Source organism: Oenanthe melanoleuca, chromosome 9 (assembly GCF_029582105.1).
Source record: "Oenanthe melanoleuca isolate GR-GAL-2019-014 chromosome 9, OMel1.0, whole genome shotgun sequence".
Lineage (NCBI taxonomy): Eukaryota > Metazoa > Chordata > Aves > Passeriformes > Muscicapidae > Oenanthe > Oenanthe melanoleuca.
In genome coordinates this window covers 5,443,656-5,471,346 of record NC_079343.1, presented here as the reverse complement: position 1 = coordinate 5,471,346, position 27,691 = coordinate 5,443,656, and the positions used below count along the sequence as shown (strand labels likewise).

General features: G+C 45.5%; 2 protein-coding genes across 6 annotated transcripts; one reads left to right on the top strand and one right to left on the bottom strand.

Moving 5' to 3' along the window:
• Positions 1 to 3,582, bottom strand: ANAPC13 (anaphase promoting complex subunit 13). 2 transcript variants are annotated; one of them, XM_056498934.1, is made up of 3 exons: positions 3,493 to 3,582; positions 2,550 to 2,675; positions 1 to 455 (listed from the first exon to the last, which is right to left on the bottom strand). In XM_056498934.1, the coding sequence occupies exons 2-3, from the start codon at positions 2,646 to 2,648 to the stop codon at positions 330 to 332; spliced, it is 225 nt and encodes a 74-aa protein (XP_056354909.1). In that variant the 5' UTR covers positions 2,649 to 2,675; positions 3,493 to 3,582; the 3' UTR covers positions 1 to 329. The 2 variants fall into 2 exon arrangements, with proteins under 2 accessions (XP_056354909.1, XP_056354911.1); XM_056498936.1 differs by lacking the exon at positions 3,493 to 3,582 and adding an exon at positions 3,032 to 3,103.
• Positions 3,542 to 24,880, top strand: CEP63 (centrosomal protein 63). 4 transcript variants are annotated; one of them, XM_056498931.1, is made up of 16 exons: positions 3,556 to 3,730; positions 4,350 to 4,425; positions 6,123 to 6,257; positions 7,799 to 7,979; positions 9,141 to 9,236; positions 11,387 to 11,509; positions 12,339 to 12,452; positions 14,815 to 15,048; positions 15,289 to 15,434; positions 16,150 to 16,284; positions 17,054 to 17,168; positions 18,992 to 19,189; positions 19,608 to 19,694; positions 21,182 to 21,381; positions 21,908 to 22,205; positions 24,360 to 24,880. In XM_056498931.1, exons 3-16 carry the CDS (start codon positions 6,214 to 6,216, stop codon positions 24,516 to 24,518), a joined length of 2,130 nt encoding a protein of 709 aa, XP_056354906.1. In that variant the 5' UTR covers positions 3,556 to 3,730; positions 4,350 to 4,425; positions 6,123 to 6,213; the 3' UTR covers positions 24,519 to 24,880. The 4 variants fall into 4 exon arrangements, with proteins under 4 accessions (XP_056354905.1, XP_056354906.1, XP_056354907.1 ...); XM_056498930.1 differs by lacking the exon at positions 4,350 to 4,425 and having other exon boundaries at positions 3,542 to 3,730; XM_056498932.1 differs by lacking the exon at positions 12,339 to 12,452 and having other exon boundaries at positions 3,619 to 3,730.
• Positions 24,881 to 27,691: the final 2,811 nt, after the last annotated feature.

Sequence of the window (27,691 nt, the reverse complement as noted above, 5' to 3'; positions counted from 1 at the left end):
TTTGAGACAGTAAAAACTTTTTTAATCATGTGTAGAAAACATTTAAGATCAGAACTGGCACCAACTTAAGAACAATTTAACAGAAAACATGAAATAATCTTATAAGCATGAAACATTTTGCACTTGGCTCTGAGATGTCAGAGCCTCTGCTATTTCACATTCAAGAAAGAAGCATTTTAAACTCTTCATTGTGAGCAGAACCACTGTTGGAATCTGAAAGTTTCCAAAATGTTATTTCCTCCTTAGGGCAGCTGATGACAGCAATGGTCAGCTGAAAAATATTTTTATGTGGCATTCATGGATCCACTGTATGAAACCCCACTGATTCACTAATTTCCCGTGGGTGGAACGTTTTCATGGAGGTACTGGAGAGCCAAATCTGTCCACTTCATTTCTTGCTCTTTCACAGACTCAGTGGTGCCACCGTTGTCTTGCTCTGGTTCAGGGAGCTCATTCTGAGAACAAAGCACAGGTACAATGCATTCCACATGTAATACACTTCCTGCAAGCAGCAGGTTGTTATGATTTGTATGCATAGATACAAAAACCCACAAACGAGACCAGAGGGTGCATCTGAACAATAAATATCATACATACTGATCCACTTAAAAATATTGCTGAGCCCTGTCATGAACAGTATTATTTTCATTTGAATATGATGCTTAATCTGAAAGGTAAATTGTTTTCCAGGACCCTGGGGCCTTGCTATACACTCAGACTGCACATGCAGTGAGGGAGAATATACAGCAAATGCAAAGTAAGTAAATAACAGTACAATGCATTTATTCCACTGTTTGTTTGCAGTGTGCTGCTTCTGCTGTTGCCAAGAATACAAATACTGCAGACAACTGGTTCTGTAAAATGTTCCTTTCCTATGGCAGGTGAGAAGTCCTTTCTGTCTGTATGCTGGGCTCAGGTGTAGCTGTGCTGTATCAATAGCAGAAGCCAGAACCCCCTGCCAGGTGTGCCACAGAGCTGCTCACAGCACAGTAAGGGGAGGAAAGTTTAACTGAGATTTCATTTTCCTTCCTTCTATTTTTTGTTCTGTCTTGCTGTATTGGTGTAATCACACTGAGTGTGTGCTGTTCTGCCAGATACCATTTGGGCAGGAATTCTGACTTCTAGACCTCTGAAAATCCCAGCATGAGCTAAGTAAAATGTTTCAGTTTTGAAAACAGTGAATGTTTTGCACCCATTTGAGTTCCCAGAAACGTCCTGAGTGAGCACTGGAGCAGATTCTCAGGATAGGCTCAAATACCACTTTCACAGCTTTTCTGGTTGCTCCTCTGCAATGTCCCTGAGTAAGTCCTCTGTGAATTCATGCTGGTTTTTCTATGTGATCAGAGCCAATCCCATCTCAGGGGATCTTTATATCCACAGCCAGGCCTTTCTTTCTATTGTGAGTTGGTGAGGCTTCCTTCTCTGAGGCTGTCACCTGTATGTGACTGCAAGCCATCACAAGATGGCTCTAAGGGAAGAAACAGTAATGTTTGGACTCAGGGTGAAAGGCAACTGTCAGCAAGGAATCTGTTTATAATACTCAGCTTGCCTAATAAAGGTTATCCCAAGCAAAGGAGGGTTTGGGCTCTTTTAGCTGAGACTCACACTTCTGCAAGATGCTTCCCTCAAGCCCAGTTCTTGGCAGGAAAATGTGTGCTGTACATATGGATTTTGAGTTGTGCAGCTGCTCCTCACCTCTCTGAAAAGCCAGTGGTGGCAGGGCTAAAGCTTGAGCCACGTCACAAATTTGGAAATGTGTCTGTCTTGAAAGAAACCAGCACCCCAGAATCTCTGTGTCTGCTTTATCTGTTCTAGCAGGGGTAAAACTACGTACCAGAGAGAAAAAAGGAAGCGAAAATCCTCAGCTACCTCTAACTTCCCTGGAAGTTTCAAAATAGCTAAGGAAAGGTATCAGTGTGGGAGATCTGAAGCTTCAGCTCTGTGTTCTGTGGGATCAACAGCAGCTTTTTCCCTGCTGCCCCTCTCCAGCCTTGCAGCTGTACCCTGGATGAAAGGAAAGGTGCCATGCATTGGACACAGCACAGCAGCAAGAGTCCTGCTGCACCTGCCAGTCCTTCACTGCTGTCCTGGAGCTGCCAACAGCAACACTGTATCTGGAAAAGACTGCTTTGAAACACCTATGAAAACTTTTCAGCTTCTTTTAATGGCATTGCAGGAAGTGGAAATAAAGAGATTGGAACTGTCAGTTTGAGACTGATCCACCGTTCTCCAGACCAACCGGGAAAGTACCTCAAACACCAGGAACAAGAAAGAGAAACAGAGAGAAAGGATGATTCTACTTCTCCCTGATGCCAAACCCGGGACAGTGCAATGGGAAGGACAATCCAGTTCTGAGAAGATTCAGGGGACAAGGGACAGAAACACCTGCACACAGGAATGACTGGCATACAGGGCAAGGAAGGAGTCAGATCCAGGAGCCTTCTACACAAATTAGCCTCACCATGAGCAACACGCTGTGCCTTTTCTTGGAAGGGGCTGTGATGAACACAGCAGCCTTAACTCAGCTTGATAAGTAGCAATTCACCTACCAGAGGGATGGCCACATCCTCGTAGGGCAATTTATCTTCCCTCCACGCATCATCGATCAGATCCAGGATCCTGCCATCCCTCTGCACCTCGCTGTCCATCGTCACAGCAGGTGAGAGCAGCTAAACCTGTGACACAAAGCAGATGCTGTTTTAACAACATCCCCAGCCAAGGAGCTGGAGGCTGGGCTACAGGCTTGCTCCAGTTTTGATGCAATCCTTGTGGAGTTTAAACTTACAAGGAGAGCCTTGATTTCCCTAAACCACTCAAAAAGGGATTATAACCACAGGAGAACAACGTAATCTGGAAAGAACTCTATCAAAGTGAATTGCAGATTGATATGCATCAGCGATGACTATATAAAACCAGCTGGTTATTATTAATGATGTTTATATCTACTGACTGACTTTTAGAAGTCTGATTTCAGTGAGTTTGAGCACCTAGAGCTGTCCAGTTACAGCCCCTGAGCAGTGCCGTGCCTCACCCACTCCTTCACATGTCTGGGAGCGTCACAACGAAGGACTTCAAGGTACCCAGAATTCTGCCCGAACCTGAAGTCCAGAAAAACGATGAAACAGAAGCAAAACGAGACCTATCTTTCATCCCCAGCTACTGTAATTACTCCAGAGTGTTTCATTGTACTCTGCCCTCCTTGAACGGTCACCTCAGGCCCTCACCCCGCTGTGACCCTGCGGGGCAGCAGCAGCGGCGGCTCGATCCTGGGGGGGCGGCATGAGAGAACTGACACTCATCCAAAACAAAGCCAGGCCTAGCACTCGCCGACTGTCGGAGCCGCGATGCGGGCGGCGATGGGCACGGGCCTGAGCGCATCCCAGCCCCTCTCACGGGCAGCACGGCTCCGTGACGGCTCCGTGACGGCTCCGTGACCGCCCCGTGTCCCGCCGTGTCCCTCCGCTGTGCCCCGCGTCCCCCTGCCCGCCCTACCCTGCCCATCTCCGTGCCGGCACTGCGCAGGCGCCGTCCCGGCGCATGCGCAGCGCTGCCGCCGCGGGGCCGCGCCGTACCCGCCGCCAGGCTGGGGAAGGCGGAAAGGAGGGGAGGGAGGGAGGAAGGAAGGAGGGCAGGGAGCGGGAAGGAAGGAAGGAAACAAGGCAGAAGGGCGGGTCGGCCGGCCAGCCTGGGCTGGGGTGTCGGGCAGCTCGGAGCGGAGCTCGGCCCCGGGGTAAATAAACACTGTGAGGGCTCGGCCTCAGAGGGGGAGCCCCGGCTGGGAGCAGCCGCAGCACGGCGGGAGTGCGGATTGCCCGCCGAGGGAGGGCAGCTCAGCTGGCCCCGGGCACCTCACAGGGCTGCAGCAGGGCAGGTTCGGGGTGGGCACCAGGAGGAATTCCTTCACTGAACGCGTGATCTGATATTGGAAGGGGCGGCGGTGGTGGGGGCCTCATCCCTGGAGGTGCTCAAGGAAAGACTGGGCGCGGCGCTCAGTGCTCTGCGCTGGGTGACAAAGTGGCGAGCGGCCACAGGTTGGGCTTGGTCGTCTCAGAGAACTTTTCCAGCCTTTTGGGAGGTTTTTGCTCCTTTGGGGTTCATTGAAAGCATGCTTCCAGCAACGATTTAAGACTACATCTTTCCGTATTCTTAAATACAAAGTAACCCCTGGCTTTTCTCCTGGGCACTATTCTTAAGTCCTTCTGCATATTGTAAATTTCTCTCCACTTGACTCTACTACAATTCTGCCTTGAGCTGGGATGCTAAGCCTTGTTTATTTTTAAATGTGTTACCTTGTTTTGGGCTTTTTTTGTTGTTGTTGTTGTAAATACTTCAATTTTCTTCACTTTCAGAAGTGACTATCCAGTTCTGCTTGCTCCAGCTGTAGTTAATAGAGGAGATAGTTTCTTCTCGTGGGTCTTTACTCAGGTACCTGTAACTTGCACATTGCAACTTTCAAGCATGAGAGGCCAAAATTTAATACTAAGTCGCCAAACCTTATGTAGCATAAAACTGGCTAGAGGTGTCTGATTTTAGGACTTTTCCCCCAAATCTGAGTATGCTGGCAAAGTAAGGAAGGCTGGCAGGCTGTGAGGGTGGTAAGTCAGAGGCACAGAGAAGCTGTGGCTGTCCCTTCCATGGGAGTTCCAAGGCCAGGTTGCACAGGGCTTGGGGCAACCTGGGATAGTGGAAGGTGCCCCTGCCTGTGGCATGACATGGCTTTAAGATCCCTTCCAACCCAAATTGTTCTGGAATTCTATGCTGTCTGTCTCCTCATCTCTGCCCACTGAAAATTGATTCTGTGCAGGTGTGATTAGAATGAAAGAGGAGAGCTGCTGCTGTCTATGTCTTCTGTTGCCACCTGGAGAACTCTGGAATGCTGTCAGCAGCTCAGGGGATCTGCTCATCTGCTCTTCTCAGCACCCTGCCCTCAGCAGAGCCATAAAGTTGTTCTGCATACTGATTGAGTTTTGTTAAGCACAAGCAGGACCAAAGACAGACAAAACAGTGTCAGAATAGGGATATGATTTTTTCAATGCTTGTGGTTTAAAACTCAGCTCCCAAGGTCAGGTTTTAATCCTAGAATTGTGTTTTAAAGTGCTGTAGGAGCACAATAGAAGATTCTTTGGGAAAGGGAGCAAAGCTGAGCCTGCATTTGTGAAACTCTGCCTTGCTGTGACCTGCTCCCCTTTTGCTGGTTGCTTAATAATGCCATATTAATCTTTGAGGAAAAATGTTGGAAGGATCCATCTTCAGTACTTGGGAATTGTGTAGATTTTGGAAACATTTGGAAACAGATATGGAAACATAAACTTTTATGCTAATAGCTCTGGATGAGTTTAACCATTTTTGTGTTAGCTGCAGTTTCATGAAGGAGACATTGGAATAGACTTTGGCTTCCTGGCTGTGATTTCATGGCAGCTTTTTATTTCCCATTTTTGTCTTTAATGTAAACCCTTCTTGTTTTCACTAAGATGTGAAATTTTTTTGGGTATGCACATGTTTGTGACTTAAAAGGCGTAATTTTTAACTGAAGCAATGTGCTGCTACTGTAAAGGTGTTTACCTTATTTTCATAATTTATGGCATAATTTAAAAGGAGTTTGTGTTTTCTTAAAATTCCCACAACCATATTAACAACCAGTGTGTTAAGAGTGTGGCAGTAAACTGCATGGTCTCTTAATGTAGTGTGTAATAGAGGCCTGGAAAATATTTAATTTATGGATGAATTCTTACTGCTAATGTTTTCTCTCTGAAGTGATAAACTTCCCTGTCAGAGGTGGATCTTGGGCTGGTCCCTCTGAAGCCCAAATATTCCTGTTCCTCCACAGTCTGGTGCTCTCAGGAGATCTGCCAGTCCCTCTGTGTTGAGTTCACACAAGTGCAGAGTTGTTCGAGTGCAGATCTCATTGCTCCTCTCTGAATTTATTAGATCACATGATCCTATCACTGTGATTTGGTAGTGCTGGATGATAACATTGGGTATATTTTTCTGGTAGAAAAATCTGTTTTCCTCTATTTGGCTTGTAATTTCATGAAGGTACCATTGTTTTCCTCACGTGTAATTGCATGGTCCTTGTATGTTTTTTAACTTCTTTGCTTTGTGGGCTTCTGCTTGTCCTGCAGTTGGATGGAGAAGCAGCCTGGTTTGTGCATTGCCATGGGTGACCACTGCTTTCCTGTACTTCCCTAGTACTGAAGCCACCAGGATTCAGTGATGGAGGCTTTGCTGGAAGGAATGCAAAGAAATGGGCAGGGGAGGTACGTATGCAACTGTACACAGCAGTCATTCCAAATGATTTGAGTATTAACCTTGCCTCTTACTCAGAATAAATCCTCTGGTATCAGTGTGCCTTGGCCTTCAGCTGCTGCAAAAGCAAAGTCACTGAGGGAGCTGGCTCTGCACTGATCCCTGCTTATAGTTTTAATTGTCAGAAATTTAGTTCTGTCTTCCTGAAAATCTCAGCCTCTTTTTTTCAGTTGTTGTTGGAAACTCTTCTTACTGTCCAACATCAGGAGCAGTAAATAGAGTTGTGAATAAATATTTATTTTGTAACAGCCTTGCAAGGTTAATGAGATGTGACTTTGTTATCTGATTTCACTGAAAACATCTGATTATTTCCTGCTTGTGTTGAAACTGCAGTCCCACACAGCTCTGAGGAATCCTTAATGCTCTGTCTGAGGTGAGAGTCTCTAGACTTTTCAATCCCCGAGAGAGACTATAGTGACAATAACAGAACAAAATGTTTTATGTGTTAAACAACCGTGAAGCAAAAGTCACTGGTGCCATTTTCCTAGTCATCCTTGAGAATGTGACACAAATTTATTTGATACTGTAGCTTCTTCAGAGAGCTGGTTGCAGAAATCAGGTTTAGAATTTGCTACATATTAGCAGATGCTGTGAAGGAAATGTTCCTGCTCTGCATAATAGCTGCTAATTTTTGGTTAACTCACAGGACAGGGTGAACTTCAAATGTGACTGATTTTGGCTCCTTTAAGAAGTATTTCTTTTCCTATAGAAAAAGTGCCAAGTAGTGAAGTGTGCATATGCCCTGGGGGAACAGAGAAATTTCCATCCCTTAACCTATTGATTTCCATTTCTTTTCAGTTCTTCCCTTTGACAGGCAAATTAAAGGGGTAGAGATCATTATGGAGTTCGACACCCTCTAGGGCTGTGTCTGGCAAACCTTAATATTGTCCCTGTCTTGGCAGCTGGGAAGTTTTAGAGGAGTTACTTGAATTGGCTTCAATAATTACTGCACCAAATTAGAAATCTGGGCATCGCTAGGGAGCTTGTGCTCCCCGATGGATTGCGAGGGTTTGATTCTTCATTATCATGTTGTCATCCAGCCCTCTCTGCTTCAGGGTTTGTCTGCATTTGTGATAAACTTCTGCTCATAGCTTGGCTGTAAGATTCCTCTGGTGACTGAAACCTGCTGTGAAATGCCACTGCCTGGAGAGCAGTTAAGGCAATATAAAATATGAATTAAACACGCTTTGGTTTACTTACATAATGCCTAGTACCCTAGGCAAAAGGCTGAATGCCTAAGTGTGAAGTGTTGTGGTTTAGCAGGCATGGCATTAGGTAAAAGGTTGGACTTGATGATCTTGGAGGTGTTTTCTGACCTTGCTGATTCTATGATTCCATTTCTGTGCAAGCTGGTTTGAAGAGAGTGCAAAGCACTGTGTGTGCAGAGTTGGTGCCTTGGTGCCGGTCAGTGTGTTCTGCTGCCTTTGTTGGCGTGGGACACTGGAGTGTTGGGTGGGACCTGCTTTGTAACTCCAGGCTCTCTCCCCTCCAGCGGTGGGTTCTTGACCTCCTGTGAGGCCGAGCTGCAGGAGCTGATGAAGCAGATTGACATCATGGTGGCTCACAAGAAATCCGAATGGGAAGGGCAGACACAGGCTTTGGAAGCTTGTCTGAGTGCCCGGGAGCAGGAACTTTCCTCTACCAAGGCAGCTCTGCAGGAAAAACAAAAGGAGGTACCTTTGTTGCACACTATTTTTTGGCTGGAGTCAGGAAATCAGGAATAGAATTTTTAAAGGACCTGTTGAAACAAGGTGTCTGGTTCATAATTCAATCCAAGTCAAGTGATCTGCTCTCCTAGGGTTGGTGGAAGTCCACATATTGAACTGTTAGAGTTATTAGAGAGAACCCAGAGACACTGGTTCTGGCTACAGCAGTAATGGACAACCCAGCAACCTGCAGGCATTGGTTGAAAAACCCCATTTCCTACTGTGTAATCTGCACCAAGAAAACCATTTCCTACTATGAGCTACACCCAGATATTGCTGGGAAACTCTCCATGGGCTGTTTCACAGAGCTCTGGTTTTGTGGTCTTTTAAGTAAAAGCAAAAAAAAATTCTATCTTTGTGGAAAATTATTAGTAAGTGAAGTTTTTGTGCAGGATGTGGACCAAAAGATGCAGGATTTTCATTTGCAAGAATAATGATTTTTATCATATAGATTATTGTTGTTATTATCAATTATGTTTTGTCAAGACACTTGAAATGTTTCTTACCACCAAAAGCAAACATGGATTTCAAACCAAACTGTAAAGTATGTTTGAAGTCACTGCTGGAGTATATTCATGCTTTTGGTTTAGTCATATGAATTTTCTCTGGGTTTTCTTCTAATTTTAATTTGTTGGCTTGTGACCATTCAGGTTGTGGATGGGAAAAAGATGGAAGGGAAAAAAAAGGGAGAAAAATGAGTCACAGGAGCAGTTGAATCAGTGTCAGGGAAGTCTTTTCTGTGTGTTTCAAAACCCTATTTCTTTCTTTCTCCTTGCTATTAGGAATCTCCTTTGTCTGAGCAAAGTTAGATAGTGACATGGCCAGCTTTTCTCTTGGTAGACAGTTTGAAATCATAATGCATATTTGTGAAGAATTTGATGAAAATACTGGATAGAAATAGGCTTTTGGCACAACCCAAATACATCAACTTTGTCCCCAAAAGTGAAATGTAGAAACTGGCTCAAAACAAGAGGCCACAACAGAAACAGTTGTGGCCCCAGCCTAGCAAAGATATAGGCACAGCCTCCATCTGTTTCATAATGAGGGACTCTACTGAAATGTCCATGTACCTACTGGCAATAAAGCCTCCTTCTGTTGTATTTATTTGCTTTTTATCCCTTTGTTCAGGTTGGCATGTTGCGTCGTCAGGTTGAAGATGTGGAAAAATCCAAGCAGGACATGGTTAGAGAGTATGAACAGCAGCTGAAGAAATTCCAGGAGGAGGTGAGTTGCAAAAGGAGAAGTTTGGTTTCTAGTTCCCAGTTGATGATGGATCAATTACTTTGTGTCATTGTTTTTGTTTCAGTGCTGTGGTTTTATAACTCCCCACTTTGCTAGTGTTTGTATGCTTACCAAAAAGAGCATTGAGCTCTTTTTGATAAGATAGATAAAGTGACGTTTTTATGGCTCACTTGGCCTGTTTTTTGTGATTTGGAGGAACTTGGTGACAGACAGAGAGCTGTTGGAGTAGAAGTGTTTTCATATGTTGGACATCTGCAGAAGTTTACTGCAAGGATGTCCTATGTTCACCCATCTCAGTCACCACAGTGCTGGTTCTGGAGCTGCCATGGGTAGAGATAGCAGTTTGCTCTTTCAGCATTTCTGAAATTCCAGAAGGGTGGAAATGTAACTGGCCTGGCTTGTGAGATTAGGAAATAACAGTTTTATGTAGCGTCATCTTTTTTGCCTCTGTTAGCACTGATGACTTTAGTAGGGATTTTGTACTCTTGAAGAATATTTGTATTAATACTCTTCGTAAAAACCAAGTGTACGTAGAAAACGCTGTTTGACAGTAATATCCAAGCTGTCATCTCAAAGCCTCTTGCTCAGGGCAAGATGATACCTGTCCTGCAGGTGGTATGACAGCATTCCAGGTTTATGCCTGAACTCTTTGCCTGTCTCCACTTGCCAGTAGCAGGGAGTGTACTGGCATGAGCAGCTCATAGAGCACTGACCTGTTTTCTCTGGAGGACTAGGCCTACTTCCTGCTCACTGTAAGCCATAAGTGAAATTAAGTTGGTAGCCTCTGCTCTGATGACAGAAGGCATCTTTTCTCATTTAAAAACACCTCACTATTCCATATGAATTACAGTCTTCTTTTGCTGGGTGTTCTCAATGGAATTGTGGATAAGCTGCAAAGCAAAGCTGAGGTACATTGGCAAATCAGCCTAAATTGCAAAGGCTGAAGTATAGCCTGTGTGTTGAGGCCTGAATTGCAGTTTGTGGGTATTTTACCTGCACAGTATTAATGCTGATGACATTGAGCTCAAATATTCCTCAGTCTTCTGTTCGTAGTAGTGTTTGGGGAAATTATTTGTGTCCCTGTTTACCACCATTTCCAGTGCAATTACAGGTACAGTGTCTAACTTACTGAGACCGTTGAAAGAATAAACCTCTTATCTTCTGATATGTTTGGCAAAAGATATTGGTGTTAACTCTAAGCCTGAACATCTGTCTGTTCCCACTGAATACACTGAAGTACTGAATGCATCAGGTCTTGAATCAGATATTTTTTCTTTTCACAGTCCTTCTGTTTATCCATGGGCAATCAGTATAATGGCAGTGATGGCTTCTCAAATTCATGTGGCTGTTTGGAAACCTTATATTTAATAGTTGAGTAGAGGGAGCTCATAATATGAAAAATTCTCTGCAAGTTGCAAGTGATTATTTGCACGGAGGGTCATTTAAATGTCAAGAGTTTTTTCCTCATTCCTGCTTCTGATACAACTTCAGCATCCTAGCAGCAGGCGTAGGAGTGATATTTTCTGTTGGCATTCTCCACTCATTGTGAAATACACAGTGTATCTAAGCAGAAAATGACAGATGAAGTGGTGTTGCTATTATGGGTAATGGCAATTCTCAAACCTTCCTTCTCCCACTAAGCAGGAGAGTTCCAGTTCCCACCTGAGTGTATACAAGTGTATTTTGATCACACAAGAATTACCTGTGTGTGGTGTGGTGAGTGTGCTCCCTGTGGGTGAGCAGATCAGCCACAGGCACTTCTGGCTCTTCCTGGGGCTGGGAACCACCTGTAAGAGAGGGGGATGCTGTGCTCTTGCTGCATTGGCAGCTGCATGTAAACCTCCACCTTATCAATATTTCAGTCATGGTTTAATTATGGTAAGACAGAGCTTTAATTAAAGCTGCTGATGTCATGACTTCAGTGGCATCTTGCCACTCTTATACAGCTCGTATTTTGCAGTGCTGTTGGTATAAAAGACTCATTATCCAAATGGAAGCCTTCACTTGGGAGCTGTGTGGCCCTGATGAGGGCATTGTTTGTGTGAACCACTTTGTGTGTCTTCTTTCAAAGGGCTGTGTAATTCTTGCCTTGGTGCCTTGAGCAAAGCTCTCTCTTTCACTGTATCCTGCAGTTGTCCCGGCTGAGGAGGAGCTATGAGAAGCTGCAAAAGAGAAAACCAAGAAGCAGAGGAGAAGCTAACAAGGGACAAGAGGAGGATAAGTTTGAATTGAGCCGACTGACCAGGAAGCTGGAGGTATGTGGTGAAAAAGCAAGTGCTGACCAGCTTGTATGTATGAACTGACTTACTGGGCTTCATGGTGGCTGAACAGTCCACTAGGAAGTGGATTATGATTCTTACTTTAAGGAGCATTGCCCATCCACTCTCCAGGTGCAACTCTTCTCAGCTGTATGTGCAATGAAGGCAGTTTCATGTGCTGGGGCCTCTGACTGCACAGCATAAACCTTAATGCTGTTCTTACCCTTAGACTAAATAATAGGAAGAAGGTGCTGGAAGAGTAACTGATTATGTGAATGGAATGAATTACAGTGAGGGCAGGTTGTATTCTCACTTCTTTGAGGAGGAGGGAGCTACATGTCAAACTTCTTCTCAACCCTGTCTCATCTTCTAATCTTTCTGCTCTGCTGAGCTCAACCCCACTCAGTTTTCTCCTCCTGAAAGATGTGGTAACAACACACATCTGACTGATGTAGTGCCCAATTTCTGGAGCAGAGATTAGCAGTCAAATTTTGTATTTAATTCTTGTCATCTTGGTGATTTCAATAGCAGCATGTTTTGGAAGCTAAAGCCAGTCTGAATTGTTAAACCCCTGACAGCAAACCCATGAAACAAGCCATGAATGTGTTGACACTTAACATATTTGAGCAGCTTTACCTAGGGAGGGGAAGGAATGAGCAAGCACGGTGTGTGAGGGCTCTGCACTGCTGAGCTGCTGCATCAGGTGACTGGCTAATGCTTTCCCTGCTGGGGGAGAGGTGTGAGGATATGGTGGGGAGAGAAGGCAAACATGGATGTGAGCTTGAGGGGGATGTACTGCTCCAAGCCCCCCCTGCTGTCCTTGCAGGAGTTCCGTCAGAAATCGCTTGACTGGGAGAAGCAGCGCCTGCAGTACCAGCAGCAGGTGGCATCGCTGGAGGCGCAGCGCAGGGCGCTGGCAGAGCACTCCGAGCTCGTGCAGGTACCATTAACATGTGCTGAAAGTTTCTGCTTTGTTTGTGGGAGGGAGGGAGAGGCTGATGAAATCTCTCAGGCTCCCATCCAGTTCAGATTGCCATTGAAGTGACTTTTAATGTTCTGGCGGAATAAGGTTTGCTTGTACGAGTGCTGTATGGAAAAAAGATCTGGAGTCTGTCATCAGAGATTAGATAAACCTTGTGCAGCTCTCCCTGCCATCCCTCTGGTTAGCAGAGAAGACAGTAGGATGCAGATTTCCCTGGGAGACAGAGACCACAGCATATGACACTTTAAAATATGTTACATCATGTTGTCTAGTTGAAAGCTGTGTACGTGCCAGCAGCTAAATATGTACCTTGTGGGTCCAGCTCAGAGGCTACTGCTGGGAAACAGTCTTCCCCTACAGCAGAGACTTCTATAAAATACTGAAGCAACAGCAGTTTTCAGCCCCCCCATCCCTTTTTTTTAGGTCTCTCAAAGGCAAAAAGTAGTGGGGCTGCTGTTCTGCAAAGCTGATGGCTCAGTGAATTAGTGGTGCCGCAGCAGAGCGAGATGAATTGACCTAGAGCACAGCTGTGAAGTCACACAGATACAATCACAGCAGACACTGATAAGAAGCTCTTGCTGGGGACTTTACACTTAATGGGCTCCTGAGTTGCTCTTGAGTGGAAGCTCCTGCGAGGAGGGAGACTGTGATGACAGGATTGAAGGGGCCCCTCTGACAGGGGCTTTGTGAGAGGCTGACACCAGGAGATCTACAAATGCAGAGAGAGTCCTTGAGCAGAAGGTCTTGCTGCTCTGCTGTCTGTGTGTCGTTGATAGCTCAATTGTTTGGGAACAGATGTGTCCTTGGAGCTCAGGCTGGGACACAGAGGAACTTGTCTTAGTGTGCAGCAGAAAACCAGGAGGTTGGGGAGGTTTTCCTGAAGCGATGTAGGTGCCTGAGGTGCACAGGTACTGTGAACAGACTGCCTGAATCCTCAATTGCTTTGAAAAGCCCAGCATGGAAGCGTGAAATTTTTTGCCTTGGATGTTTCTGTACATTTTATGTGCTTAGTTGTCTTTCTAGCACAAGGTCAAGCTGAGATCCATGCCTCTGGAATACTTCCCCTCTCTCTCCTTTCATCTGGCTTCCCCTTATCTCTTCCAGAGCAGCTTAGGGAAGCCTGGAATTCTTTCCCAGTACAGACCACATTCTTCAGCACTTGCAGCCTTTAAAGTCAGCCTTTCCTAAAAACCTGGAAATCTCTGCTGGCCTGGGTGTTGTGTGGCTGGAAATAAGAGACAGCTTAAATGTTTTCTTGATGCAGAAATAAATATTCAGGCAGTCTAATATTCTGGCTTCTTGGGTGAAGAAAGGCTCTGCTTTAAACTCTCAGCCCTCTTGATTACCTTTTCTGTCATGACTATTTAAATAATAATAAAAGGCTGTAATCAAAACTGTACTATAGCCTTGCAAATGAGCAGTTCTTACAGTTTGTGTAAATCAAGGCATGTGGTGATTCTGAAGCTGGCAGGCATTGCTACTCTTTGAAACTGGGAGTATAGGACTGCTCAAATATTTTGTTTCAGCCTTTAAAAATTCAAAGAATGTGTACAAAAAAGGACTATATGAAGTGGATGTTCCTAGAAGTTTGTGAGAGCTGGCTTGTTAAATTTTACCAGCTAGCTGTGTGGAAAGAAATGCTATGAAATGAAGTATTGTGCCTATAAATTATATAGCAGGTATTGTCTGCTACTCATACATTCCTTGTAACTTTTTTGTCTGCTGTTAAAACCTGAAAAATTCCAAGCAAGGATTCCCCTAAGCTGCTTGAGCCAGGTATTTACTGCAGAGAGCAAAGCAAAAAAGGCTGTTACACCTGGTTTATTTTGGGGCTATTTGGTGGTTGTGGTTTTGTAATTGTGCATCCAGAGCTGCTTTCTGTCCTGGTCTGGAATTCATGGCTGGGTAATCTCTGCCCTGTTTGGTTTACAAACTTTCTTACCTGCAGCCATTAGTCCTGGTCTAGCCTTGGGCTCATGAGCAAAAAAATAGCAGGAGGCTTTGTTCTTAGACAAATCATACTGGGGCAGCTGGAGTGATTTGAGATCCTCATTTTCCAGATTCTCTTTGAACTGCTTTTGGAATCAAAAGGCCCCTTCTTTTTTCATTTGGTTTTTCACTTCTTCTGTTTGCCTTTGGAAGTTTCATCCATCATGTAACCCTGGAACAATGCTCTCCCTAATTCGCTGGAAGCTATTGTTGCTTACTCTGAGAATGTGGCTCATTACACCAAGAAATCAGTAGCTGTGTTGAATTTAGCTTTGGTACAACTTCAGTGTTTTTGCAATTTAGCCTTAATGCAGATGCTTGCTGTTGGCAGACCCAGCTGGCCAGTCGGAAGCAGATCCTGGACTCGGTGGAGCTGGCGAGCCGCTCGGAAATCCAGCACTTGAGCAGCAGGTTGGAGAGGGCCAATGACACCATCTGTGCCAGCGAGCTGGAGGTGGAGAGGCTCAGCATCAGGGTGGATGACCTGAGCGAGGACAATCGCATCATTCTGGAGGATCAGCAGAGAGTTCAGGAAGAATTAAGGCAGTCCAAGAAAATGTTAGAGGTCAGTGGAGGAACTTTTAAGAAACGGGGTCTAAAGCAGTGGGAAGGATTTTCATCCTGGTGTTTGTCTCTTTCTAGAGCCTTTGTAAAGTTCCTGATTGGCATCAAAATTGGCTTTGTAGCCATGTCCTGCTCTGCAGTATTTCCAAGGGTCCTAAAAATTGGATCAACCTCTCATCACATTGCAACAAACTGGTTTGGTCCATTTTGCAGCAGTCATTCCTTCTTGCCTCCTGTGCAGGTGCTGCAGGATGAGAAGATGGAACTGAGAGCCACCTTGCAGTCTCAAGAAGATTTCATTAGCAGCTCCAAGCTGCACCAGGAACAGTTACAGAAAGAGCTGGCCAGGATGACTGAAACTCTTCACACAAAAGAATTTATCATCAGGTAGCATCTGTGCCTTGCTGGTACTTTTGGCTCTTCAGTCCAAATCTGTGTTCCAGGTTCTCTCACTGAGGACAGTAGCAGCATTTTCATGCAGCTGGATCTGTATTGGTTATATTTAACAAAGTGCACTGCAGTTTCTCACAAGTGCTGTGCTGCCCTGCAGCATTTTCAATTTGCATTGCTTTTGAAATTAGCACACAATCAGTGAAGAGCATGAAAGGAATTCACTAACCTCAGCTGGATTTCTGGAGGCGTTGCAGGGCTTTTGAGGGTGCTTCTCCCAGGCGTTTTCAGCCAAGTGCTGGAGGCCTTTCAGGGTTTGATAACGTGCTTATTGACCTAGGTGAAAGTTCTCTCTGGCTGGGGCTTGATGAATAACTACATCTGTGGCAAAATCATGTTGGTCTTCTCCTTCTGTCCTGGCAATGTGCAGAGGTTGGTGAGTCCTGGTGTTGTGTCAGGAGATTTGGGTGTTGGTGATCTACCAGTCTCTGGCAGGGAGGCCAACATCGAAATAAAATGTAGCAGCCTTAACTCGAGCAGGGGCTGTCATCCACCTGCTGTTTGCTTACTCACACTGCACACAGCAGTCACCTGCTTTTGGGTGCTGTGTGTTTTTCAGAGAATCCCAGGAAGAGAGTAGTTATGTTCCCTGTACCAGTGAACTCAGACATGATGTTTCTGTGCTGAGATTAAAGCTGCTGTTTCTGTGCAGGGCCTTGGAGGAGCGCTTGCAAGGGAAGTCCTTGTCCTCTGCAGGGCTGGAGCTGGAGCAGGTGCTGCTGCAGCTGGATGTTGCCCAGAAGAAGGAGCAGCACTTGCAGTCAGAGGTGACTCGTCTTGAGAACAGGTAGGCCACTGCTCCCTCCCTCTGGATAATATCCTCCCTTGGATAATAATGCAACACCTAATTGTGTTCATCAAGTTAACCAGTGATTTTTGTAGGCTTGTTTTAAATATCAAAGGGCTAAAGAGATCAAGTGCTATTCATTTTGCAGTGTAATAGTGACTGCTCTGGTAATTGGTTGGCTGCTGTTTGCTGCACACAGTGGGTGTTCAGTGTTCCAGCTTGCTTAGGCTGAACACCTTCACTCATAACAGGCTCAGGAGTCTTTGTTAGGCAGATGGTAAGAGCCAGGTCCAGACCTTCCTGTGAAGTGAGGATTATAAACAAATCTGTCCAGAGAGATTGTGGATTCCCCATCTCTAGAGATGTTCATGACCAGGCTGGATGGGGTTTGAGGTGACCTGGTCTAGTTGAAGGTGTCCCTGCCCATGGCAGGGGTGGAACAAGTTAAGCTTTAGAGTCCCTCCCAGCCCAGAGCATTTTGTGATTCCTCTCCAAGCCTGTGATTTTCAGACTTGTGTTTACATAGAAATTTTGTAATCTTAGTTTGTAAAGAAACAAGCAAGAAATAGCTGTTATCTGTTAGATGAGCTTCTTGATCTCTTGTGAAATGATTCCGGAAAACAAACCCAAAGGATTGGTAAGGAGCTTGTTGGCTGAGTTCAGTTTCTGTTGTAATGGACATAAACGACTGCCTGGAAGATCAAAGTTTCTCTGACCATTTCCTCCTCCTTGGGTTATTCTAATCTATACTTTTGCATTTGGCACCCAGCCTGGTGTCTTCAAATGCCAGGTGTATGCAGCTGAGTGAGGAGCTGGGTGAGAATATCAAAGAGTTGCAGTCCCTGGAAGAAGACCAGACTGAGTCAAGGGCAGAGATTAAAAAGGTAATGTGGCTGTGTTCCTGGGGAGTGGGATGGCACTGGTGGAGTGAGCTGATCCCTGTGTGCCACATGCCAAGCAGTGGGGCCAAGACAGAGCTGCTGTGCAGGCAGAGATCTGCTGGAGGTGAGGAGCCACCTGGCAGAGAAAGGTGGAGAGGACACCTGTGTGCAGGTGTCTGAACCTGGCTTTGTGAGCATCTCCTGTAGTTCTGTACACTGTGGACGTACTTGAATTAATGCTGGGGGGCCAAAAATGCAGAGAAATTAAGTTCTGGAATCCTGAGTTGAAGCCTAGTACAGGCTCCCAACAGGATGAAGAGCAGAGAAGGAGTGAGTTTGCTGTAATATGTCCTGTCACACTTGAGGCAGGACTTCAAATATGTCCTGGTGCCTGTGTACATAAGAGAGTGTGTTTCAGGCTTAATAGCTGGACAAGAGGGCAGGGGCAGGGAGGAGTGGAGCAGCTCACCTGCCACGAGGGGCTCACCCCAGAGCTCTGAGCACCCAAGGGAGGCAAACCCTCTACAGCTTGGCTCTTCATAATGGTCTGCATCAGTGTGAGAGCTTTCACTGGAGCCTGGTAGAGTGGAAGCCTTATTGAACCTGTGTGAAAAACCTCACTTGTGTGAAAATCTTTCATCCTTTATTCTGAACATACAGGGGTGCAGATCTTGCCAGAGATGTGTGCTTGGTTACACATCTAAACAGCCACAGAGTAAATGAATCTCCCACAGGCTGCTGGGGAGGAGGGAGAGATTTATGAAGGCTGTTTCTGTTTTATATACTTGGGAGGCATTGAGGTGACATGGAGATAAATCACTGTGTGTACAGTATTTACATGGGTAGGCAAAGATCATCTGGTTCAATTTTCTAAAATGCTTGTAATTCTCAGAAAAATTCTGGGTGTTTGGGTGGTTAATATTTCTGACTAATGGAATGGAGTCCTGGGGAGGAATTATGCTGCTGTTGTTCTCTTGTGCTTACTGGTATATTGTATATGGTGCAGGCCTGCCACCTCAAGAGGCATTGAATAAACCAACATAAGGTATGGAAAAAGATGACCAAAAGGATTGAGTGGTTTTTATACAAGGAACAGCTGAATGGAATAGGACTTAGCAAACTGGAAAAGAGATAAATGAGATTGAATGGACTAAAAATAAAATCATGCCTGTCATGTGGAAAGTAAATAGGGAATGATTATTCTCTCATAATGCAGGGACTAGTGGTCATCACACAGAGTAATGAAAACAAAGAGATGTATTTTTACCCTGTGTATAGCTGGCTGATGGAAGTTTGCCATGGGAAGCTTTAGTTGCTATGAGCTAACATTGATTCAACTCTAATATCGATTCAAAAGACTTAGGGCAAATTAATTCCTGGAAGAAAAATCCAGCTCGAGCTATTTAAAGTTACCATCTTTAAATGGTATCTTCAAATGCCTCAGGAAGGCAGAGTGGCAAATTGTAGGGTTTTATTTTCCAAGAGTTACTGTGCTTTCCCAGTCATGGTGAATCTTTGGCTCTCTGGTTTTGGCTACAGAGGTTGAATGATGAGTTGAAGATGCTGTTGGTTTTTTTTTAAATTGTGGGTCTTCTCAAGTACTTCATGGCATACAACTTCTCTCCAGTTGGCAGTGTGTGCTGTGGAAAAGGATTGGGATAAGGTGACTTTCAGTCAGGAAGGACAAGCATGTGCAGGGGGTTTGTTACATAGAGCTTTTTTGTTTTCCAGAACTGAGGTTTCCCATTACCATGTGCATTACTTCTGCTTTTTTTGCTGAAACATGTTTTAAAGCTCGTGGGTGGTGTGTGCATGTCTTCCTCCAGCTGAAAGACCAGCTCTCTCAGGCTGAACAAATGCACAGCAGTGAGCTGGAAGGGATGAGAAGGGAGATCTGCAGGCTGACCCAGGAGCTGCAGCAGCGGGACATCACCATTGCATCAGCCAGTGGCTCCACCTCAGACCTGGAGCGGCAGCTGAGAGCAGAGATTGAAAGAGCAGAGAGGAAAGCAGTGGAGCACAGGGTAAAAAAGGCACAAGACTCTCATACTAGCTGTTTAAGGGATCTGAAGGCTTGGAACACCATCCTGGTTTTTAGCTACATTAGTAGTTTCCTTTTCTCTTTAGCCTCCGTACAAAAACTGAGACCTTCTGAAGGAGTCTTCTAATGATGGTATTCTCTGAATCTTTGAACTTTTCAAACCAGCAATCTATAATCCCACAAAATTCTTTGGGATCACTCATGCTAACTAGGCCCGGATGGATAACATCTTTGAAAACTGTGCATGGTTATTTTTGTAGCCTTCTCTGTAGGGTCCTAGTACAATTAGCAGCCCAAACCTTGCTTAGTACTTGAGTTTGTGGGTGGAAATAGCTTGGAGGGTGTTGTGGGCATGCATGGTGGGGTTTTTTTCCTGAGCTTGTTTGCCTCTGTCTCCTCAGGTAATTCTGGTCCAGCTGGAAACCTTGAGACTGGAAAACCGTCATCTCTCAGAGATTCTGGAAAAAACAGAGTATGGTAAGCTGAAGGTATGCATTGAGGACCAGGAGCTGGGAAGGGGCTAACCTTGTGTTCCTGCCTGGGAATAGTCAGAATCTTTGCCCAGGCCTCTCAAAATAGAGAATAGAGCTCAGTGAACTTAAAACCCAAGGAAAAGAGGCAGTTTGAGGGGAAATGAAGTGCAGAAATATCAAGCGTTTGTTCAGTCAGAGAGTGGTGAGGATAACTGTAGAAGCAGCCATCATTTCCATGTCTTCTCCATGGGCTTTGGCCCATGCATTTTAGTACACTTCCATTTTAAGCCAGTTTACCTGAAACCTTTGATTCTCAACCTGTGTTGTCCTTTTGCCCTGTCCTAGAGCTGTAACTGCACTTCCCTCGAAATGCTTGGGATGAGAGTGTGTTCTGCCCTGGTGAGGAGCCATTCAGCAAGGCTCTCCTGTGCCCATGAGTGGGATGCAGACTGGGAATATGGGCTGGATGTGTTGGGGCAGGTTCTTGGAAAGGGCTCTGTGGTGGGCTCCTGCAGCTGAACAAAACCTCCAGAACTCTTGAGGCAGAGGGGAGAAGAGGAGCCTGCATGGAAGAGATGCAGCCTTGGCAGAAATAATGAGTTGACTCATTTTGTGAAGGAAGTAGTGGCTGGTTTGAAAGTTCTGTCTCAACTTAAGCAGAATGGTTGCTTCCCAGGGGGCAAGGGCTAGATTCAGACAGCTGACAGCCTCAGGAGAGTATGTCAGAGCTTTTATCCTGTTAGATCTGTGGGAAGGAAATACTCAGTTCTTAGTGTTAGTTTGGGGTGATTGTCAAATGTGCCAAGTTTCTGGGAAAGTGCTGAACAGAAGCTTGTGGCTGGTGAGATGGATTAAAAACACAGCTTTCTGGAGGGTTGGTTTGAAACTGAAATAACCTAAGACCCCCCCCCCCATTACTTTCTGCTTGAAAAGTGCCTGGTGGCTTTTGCCGGTGTGTTCTCAAAAATGTGATAGCAGTGTGCTAACAGCAGGAAATCTTCCTTAAAAAAAAGCCCCACAGCCCCAAGGCACAGGAGCTGGATCTTGGCCTGGTGGTCCTAATGCACATTTGGAAGGACCTTAGATACAGAGGTGATGAGAATGAATTAAGCATCTAAGTTTACTAGAATTGGCAAAAAGCAAGTGGGAATGTCACAGGAGTAGAAGCAGTGGAAATTACACCCACCTGGCCCAGGAAAAAGATGATGAGAAGAAGCAAGTTGTTCAGAGTTTCAGAAAGGCCAGAGGCAGGTACATCTGAACTATCCTGTTCTATCCATGTTCTCCTGTTTTAAAAGGAATCTAGTGGTGAGAGAGACTGACCTTCCCAGGCAAATCAGCACCTTGAGTCTGGATGAAGGCCCAATAAGGCATATATATAATTAATTTTCTCCTAAAATTAGGTTAGGGGATATGCCTTAAGGAATCTCTTGCTGGCCTTTGCTCTGGATGTGACTGTGTCTTGCAAACCAGAACTTCTGACTTCTGCCCTTCTTTGTTAGGGGGATGATGGCACCCTGAGAGCCCTCAGGGAGGACTATGCTGTTGAGCTCCACAAATTAATATCTGAGAACCAGCAGTTGCGGAAGGACCTGGCAGAGACCCGGGCGAAACTGGGCGTCACTGCACAGGGGTGCCCACCTGAACCTGAGGGCACAGCTCAGCAGGGGCAAGGCAAAGAGCCCAGGGATGCACAGCACAGGTGAGTGACCCCAGGGGTGCTGCTTCCTCAGGGGGAAGGAGAGCAGGAGGTGTGGGCACGTGTGGGGTCATGGCAGGTGTTAATGGCGTGCTGTGTCTCTCCAGTGCATCGTGTGTCTGGGAGAACCCAAGCACTGCCTTTTGTGCCTTAAGCAGTGCAGTAGCTTTGAGTCCCAGCTGGTTTGTGTTCTGCAAAGCCAGCAGTGTATGTCTTTTGTCTGCCTTTGCCTCTCTGGAGCAGCAGTGTGTGCTGTTTTTGGTGACAGGATTAGATGTGGCCCAGGCAGCTGTGCTCCTTTCTGCTGCAGTGCTAGGATGTGCAGGCTGTGGGTTTTGGTGTCTACAGTAGCAGAAGAGAGAGAGAATTCCACAGAGACTGGATATGTGTCTGGAAGTGCTATGGAAACAAGTTTGGATTGCCAGGGCTGTTAGTAACATCTATGTTAATTGTTGCCTCTGTGTGAGTTTTTGCTGGAGTTCAGCTGCTAAGAAACAAACTCAGTTCCGTGCTCAAACCTCCTTTCCAGGACAGCTCAGGAAGCACAGCATGAGCAGGATGAACACACAGGGAGGACACATCTCCAGCCTGACAGGACTGCTCAGCATCATCACAGGGACTCCCAGAGGTGTGAGGCTGCTGAAACAGGAACTGTGACCCCTGAGGTGGGTGAGCCACCCTCCCAGAGCAGCAGCAAGAACTGCAAGGAGTCATGTGCCTGGCTGGGAGCAGAGTCTCTGCTCCATGCAGTGGATGAAAACAAAGATTCTGCAGATGAAGCATCTAAGCAGCCTGCCTCAAATCATCACAGAGAATCTGTGTTTTTGGTAAGCAGATGTACAGGAGCTAGTTGCTGCTCAACAGCTGAAAATAGAGCTGGATTCTCATCTGGCAAAAGGAGACAGGCTTTTGAATGCATGACCTAACTGCATATTGTGTGTGATCCTGTAAATAAATCAAATGTTAAACAGGGAAGGAAAGCCACTGCTGGATGGTTAAGACTTGGCCAGGGGGATCCCTGTGGTGGCTCTTCAGTACTCCTTGGGAAGAGCTTTGTGTTTGTGTGCTTGCTAAGTTAATTCCAGAAACTCATGGTTCTCGCCATGCTGGTCTGTACCTCAGTGTGTACCAAGACCTGCTCTGTCCTCTCAGAATTCTGCTTCAGCTTTTGGCTTGGGTCTGTGGTAGAGGCTCAGAGTGGATGTGGTAGAGTGCTGAGTATGTCAGTATTTCACAGTCTCTGGGTGACTGGTTGCTGCACATCTGTAAAGCACAGGATGAGTTTTACACCTTTTCAAAGGGGCTGCAGCAGTCAGCACACTGAACTTAAAGCTGCTTATGCTTGCTGTTGACAAAGCCTGAAATCCCTGCTTCACTGCACAAGGGGAGCCTGCTCCTTTCCCCAGTTGCTGATTGTACGTTTTTCATGGGGAGCAGTGTTAGCACTTTCTCTGTCCTACCTCAGCTCAGTTGCTGAAGCACTTGACCAAGATATAGAAAATTTGCACTGAATCACTTCTTCCTGTCATGTTTAGAGAGGGGAGAATGCTGAGCACTGTTCCTTGCTCCAGACATGTTGCCCCAGTAATGTTCAGAGCAGTTTCTCCTCAGTTTGTGTGTTGGTAGCAGTGACAACTATTAAACCATTAGCTATTTTTTGGTGGGAGTCCAGAGAAGAGGCTCTAAGGCTAATGCACAGGTAAGTGGAGGCTTGCCAGGTTTGTAGATCTTGATGAAGCTTATTAGGTCTTGATTTTTCAAGACTAAAGTAGCTAGTGCACATACCCAGAAAACAGTGTTGGGAACTTAAGAGAACTGCAATATTGTAAATGGAAACTCTTCAGGTTGCAAGATTGAACCTAAAGTGTGAACAGTTCTACTTCAGGGTCTGAGAAGCTCTAGGGTTTGATGTTTAATAAAAGAGAATGGGCTGCTTTTTATTCTGAGAGGTAGAAATAAGGTTTCTAAGGAAATGCAGGTATTTCTCCTGGTGTTGGTTGGGTCTCCCTGTTCATGGTCAGGCTCCAATATCTTTAAACCAATTCCTTTACATTAAGAGAAAAGAACTCTCTTCAGTAGGCAGTAGTGAGGTGGGAGAGATTTGCTTGTTGTCTGTAGCCTTTTCTGTTTCCCTTTGTTCCTGGCTGTTGATAAGACCTGAAAACCACGGGACTCCAGGATTTGGAAATAACCAACTGTTTTCTCTTGCCAAGACACTGAGACAACTTGTCTGTAATGGAAAGCAGCCCCTTAGTAACCTTAATATTTCACGTGCCAGCCCCTGTGCATGAGGCTTCTCTTCATCAACTTGTACATTAAGCCTGGTTTACAGTGTTGTTTTTGTAAGTTAATAACTTGTGGGTAAGTGATGTGAGGAGCAGGAATAGTTCTTGACTGTAAAGGAAAGAATCTGGAGTAGTTTGTTGACCATTGCTGGCTGAAGTGCTGTTCTGTGAGCTGCAATGGGAGTTTGGCCTGTGCTTGCCTCTGGGGTTGTACCACAAAACAGTTACTTTGGGGAAGAAGAGGAGGTAAAGGAAAGAAAGTAGAGACATTCCCAGTGTGGAATATCTGGTAAAATAATTACCAATCTGACAGTGCCTTCCCTTCCCTGGACCAAAACTCTGAGGTGCTCCCACTTGCTGGGATTTTTATGGACACAAGGAGCAGGATGTAGACCTTAAGTTGCACTAACACCCATGGCAAACTCCTTGGTATTGTGTAGCTACCTTCTCTAGCCCTGATTTTTTAATAGTGATTTTTTGGCAGTGTTGACTTGGTTCAGCAGTCATTGCTGGCTGGAGGCTGTTGGGAAGGACATGACATGTGAAACAGGTGTGAGACCTAAGTGCTTAGGCTGCCCACCAAGATGGAAATGAGCCCCCTAGGTACATGTTCAGTTGTGTGGTTTGCAGGTCAGTGGTGTTTCTGGTCAAACTTGGAATGAAGGAATGCCTGATAATCCTTTTGTTTCCCTTTAGTGCCCCTTGCCTACAGCTTCTGTTGGATCCATTGCTGCACGATACCTGGAAGATGAAGAAGTGAGATCCCAGCACATCCTGAAGTGCCTGAATTCTCACATTGAGGAGCTGAAAAAAGAGAGTGCAAAGATAGTGAGACGATTTGAGCACCAGGAATGATGTTTCTTGTGGAATTGCAGTGCTGGTTTCTGTACGTGGTTCCAAGCTGTGACTGGGAAGGTGCCTGTATCCAGTTAGGACTGGAGCTTCAGTGAGAGGCCATGTGTCCCACTTGGAGCTGAATCAGCAGGATGAGAGTTGAGGAAAAGGAGCTCCTGTCTATGTGCTTGATCTGATGTGGGGTGTTACACCACAAACCTTTTAGTCAGCTTGCCATAGGTCAAAGACCTGCATCAGAGCTATGTGCTCACTCATAAAGATTATGGTGTTTTTTAAAAGCAAACCATTTGCTAGTTTTTATGTAAAGTATTTAAAGTATTTTATACATGTAAAAGCATTGAAATAAATCAGAATGGCAAACACCTCTTTTCTTGTTCATACAAATACACAAGGTGACTCTTGTGGCTTATCTTCCCTTCTCATCAGGAACTTGGATCAACATCTTCTTCATCAGAGCTTAGCTATGTTCTTCAAGGAACAAGGAATAAAATTCCTCTTTCCTTTAGGCTATCTGCATTTTTTCCAGTTAATTTGCCCTTAGTGGAATTTCTTAATATTTCACGGTTCTTGCTGCTTCTGTCCTTTACAATTTGTGTAGTATCTGGTGTCTTTAACTTGCTGTACAAGGTGCTTGAAATACTGCAGAATAGCTGAGAAATGAGTGGCTGAATTCTGGATGTGGTCATGACTCTTGGAAAAGAGAAATGGGAATGAGAAATGGCACTGGATGGGAGGAGAGCCCACAAGAAAGTGAGGTTTATCCACATGTCATTGCAGCTGCCATGTGAGCTGGTGCCTGGGTTGAATCTGGGCAGTCCAGTGGAGCTGCTGCATCAAATCAAATCTGTGAACTCCTTTGGGGAAAATATTTAGTCTTGCCTCACGGGAAATTAGTTGTTAATGAGCAAATAGGACTTATTTCCTATGGACTTGTTTTGTTTTGGGGTCTCTGCAGTTTTCCTGTGCCTGAGTCTTCACAGCTTTTGTATAGGCAAACCTTGGGATGAGCACATTCCATGTCTTAAGTTTCCTGTTCCTTTCCATCAGCATCACCTTGTGTTAGAGCAGCTTAATGCTATCAAGGGACAGGAATTCAAAAGCACCACATATGTGCAGAGCCCAACCATTTGTCAGACAGGTGAGTTCAGCCAAGGGCATCCTGGCTGCACTGGGGCTGCACTTGGGCATGCACCTCTGCATCCCAGAGTTTAGAAACGTTCCAATCCAAAAGTCCTTGTATTTTGACTTTCTTGTGGAGTTCTTTGCACAAGGATAAAACCTTCAAATCAGTTCTGGATTCTCATTGTGCAGCCTTTGTAATGAGGTGCTGAACTTTCCCCAGCTGGGGCTGGACTTTGGTTGTGTTCTGCACAAAGTCAGCACTGGCCTTGGATCCTCTGCAGAGCTGTCCATGGGTGTTTTGGAGCACCTGCCCTGTCTGTCCAGATCTCAAGTAAGGACTTGTTGGGCGTGGGGCATTTTGATAAAATCAGAACATCATAATACACCAGACTTTGCTCTCTGCAGATGAACCTATAGATACACTGAGTGTATTATATTAGAACCCTTAGGGATCCCTCACAGCCTTCAGTGAGGCCACCAATTTTATTTTTGAAAAGATACCTTACAGGTAGTATTGTATTTTCTGAAGATCTGTTAAGTTAGTTACTGAGTGTTGCATCATGCTGTTGGTGTTTTCAGAAGTTCAGGAGACATTTTGCCTTGTTTCTGATGTGCTCTTCCATATCCCTTCAGAGGTATTTGGCAGTTCATGCTGGCAGAAGGGAAGAGCAAGACTGAAGATGATCCATTTGCTTAATTAGCAGCTATAATCCTACAGTTTTATCAATTTCTAATACCTGTAATAAGCAGCTTCATTCAGGGAGTAGACTGAAAATTTGAACTAATGTAATCTAAAGTAGCATCTGTAGCAGGAGAACTGCTGAGTTCCTTCCCTGTGTTGTGTGTGTGTGTGTGTGCTCTGTCTTTGCCACATTCTCTCATTGCAGATGCCCTGAGATAACTGAGAAGTCTGTTCCAGAGCTTTTCTCCTGCTGTTGGAACCTTGGCTGTGCTGAAGAATGTGCATTTTTTATGAGGGGGAGGAGAAGGAGCCGTGTTTATCCTGGAGGGAGATGTCACAGCCAGTGCAGACTTCTGAGGTGCTTTTATCTGTGGCTGCAGGGTTTCTCCAGCATTCTCTGCCTTTGCAGAGTCAAACCTCCCATGGAATAATCACCTGACCCTGGAAGATTTATAATTAATGAAGCTGGAGAGGGGGTTTGTGTCTTTGAACTTATGTCTTCGATAGCACTAAAGAATCTCTTGCACACTTGCAGGGCACAGCCCATGTTTGTTTTCTGTTTGAGACAAAACTGTGGAACTTTATTTCCAGCATTTCCTTTTGTACATCTGTAGAGTGGGAAGCTGTGCAGGCTTCATCTGTCTTTAGTGTGTTACAGATGTTCTGCTGTAGGTGTGACAGTACTTGGGGTCACCTGTGAAATGAAAGCTACTGCAGTGTGTCCTCCTTGATCTGAAAAGTGGGATCTGAGAGAAGAGTCCTTCTGCCAGGCACCAAAATAAACCAGGGCTGTCTGTGCTGACAGACAATACCTGCTTTAGCCTTCAAGGTCCTTAGGCAAACAAAAGATCCCGAGTCTGCCTTGCATCTGTGCTGCTCAGTCTGTGTTGATGCCCAGGGAGCAGGTGCCTGCTGGGCTCCATGGCTTGTTAGTGTTCCTGCAGGGAGGAGCTGCTGCCACCAGTTTTTGAGGGCAAAGACACTGAGCTGTTTAGGGGAGGACTTAAAACCTGCTTTTATGTTGCATATGGAGCCTCTTGTCACCAAGTACAAGAAGGCCCCGAAGCTTTGCTGTGCTCCCAGCTTACCCTGGAGTAAGCCCTGTTAGCTTACATGTTGTGTTTGTGCTTGCAGCTCTGTCTGCAGCAGCCTGCATCCTCACAGAGAGTGCTGATCTTGGAATCCTGCTTACAGGTACTTCACCTGCTAAAATAGGAACTCAACCCCGGGTGCTGAGCTCAAAGGAGTAACGTAGGAGTGAGCCTGCTACAGGTGGGCAGCCCTATGAGTAATTCCTGCCACCCAGTCACTGAGGAGGGAATGTAGGAATAACCCATCTCTTTTGTGTGGACAATACAGCAGCTTTGGG

Bases quoted from the DNA above. Each gene is read 5' to 3' on its own strand.
- ANAPC13 (XM_056498934.1), bottom strand. From the start codon at position 2,648: ATGGACAGCGAGGTGCAGAGGGATGGCAGGATCCTGGATCTGATCGAT. The intron at 456-2,549 runs GTAGGTGAATTG...CTTTGTTCTCAG, and splicing joins AGGATGTGGCCATCCCTCTG to AATGAGCTCCCTGAACCAGA.
- CEP63 (XM_056498930.1), top strand. From the start codon at position 6,214: ATGGAGGCTTTGCTGGAAGGAATGCAAAGAAATGGGCAGGGGAG. The intron at 11,510-12,338 runs GTATGTGGTGAA...CTGTCCTTGCAG, and splicing joins GACTGACCAGGAAGCTGGAG to GAGTTCCGTCAGAAATCGCT. The intron at 12,453-14,814 runs GTACCATTAACA...TGCTGTTGGCAG, and splicing joins AGCACTCCGAGCTCGTGCAG to ACCCAGCTGGCCAGTCGGAA.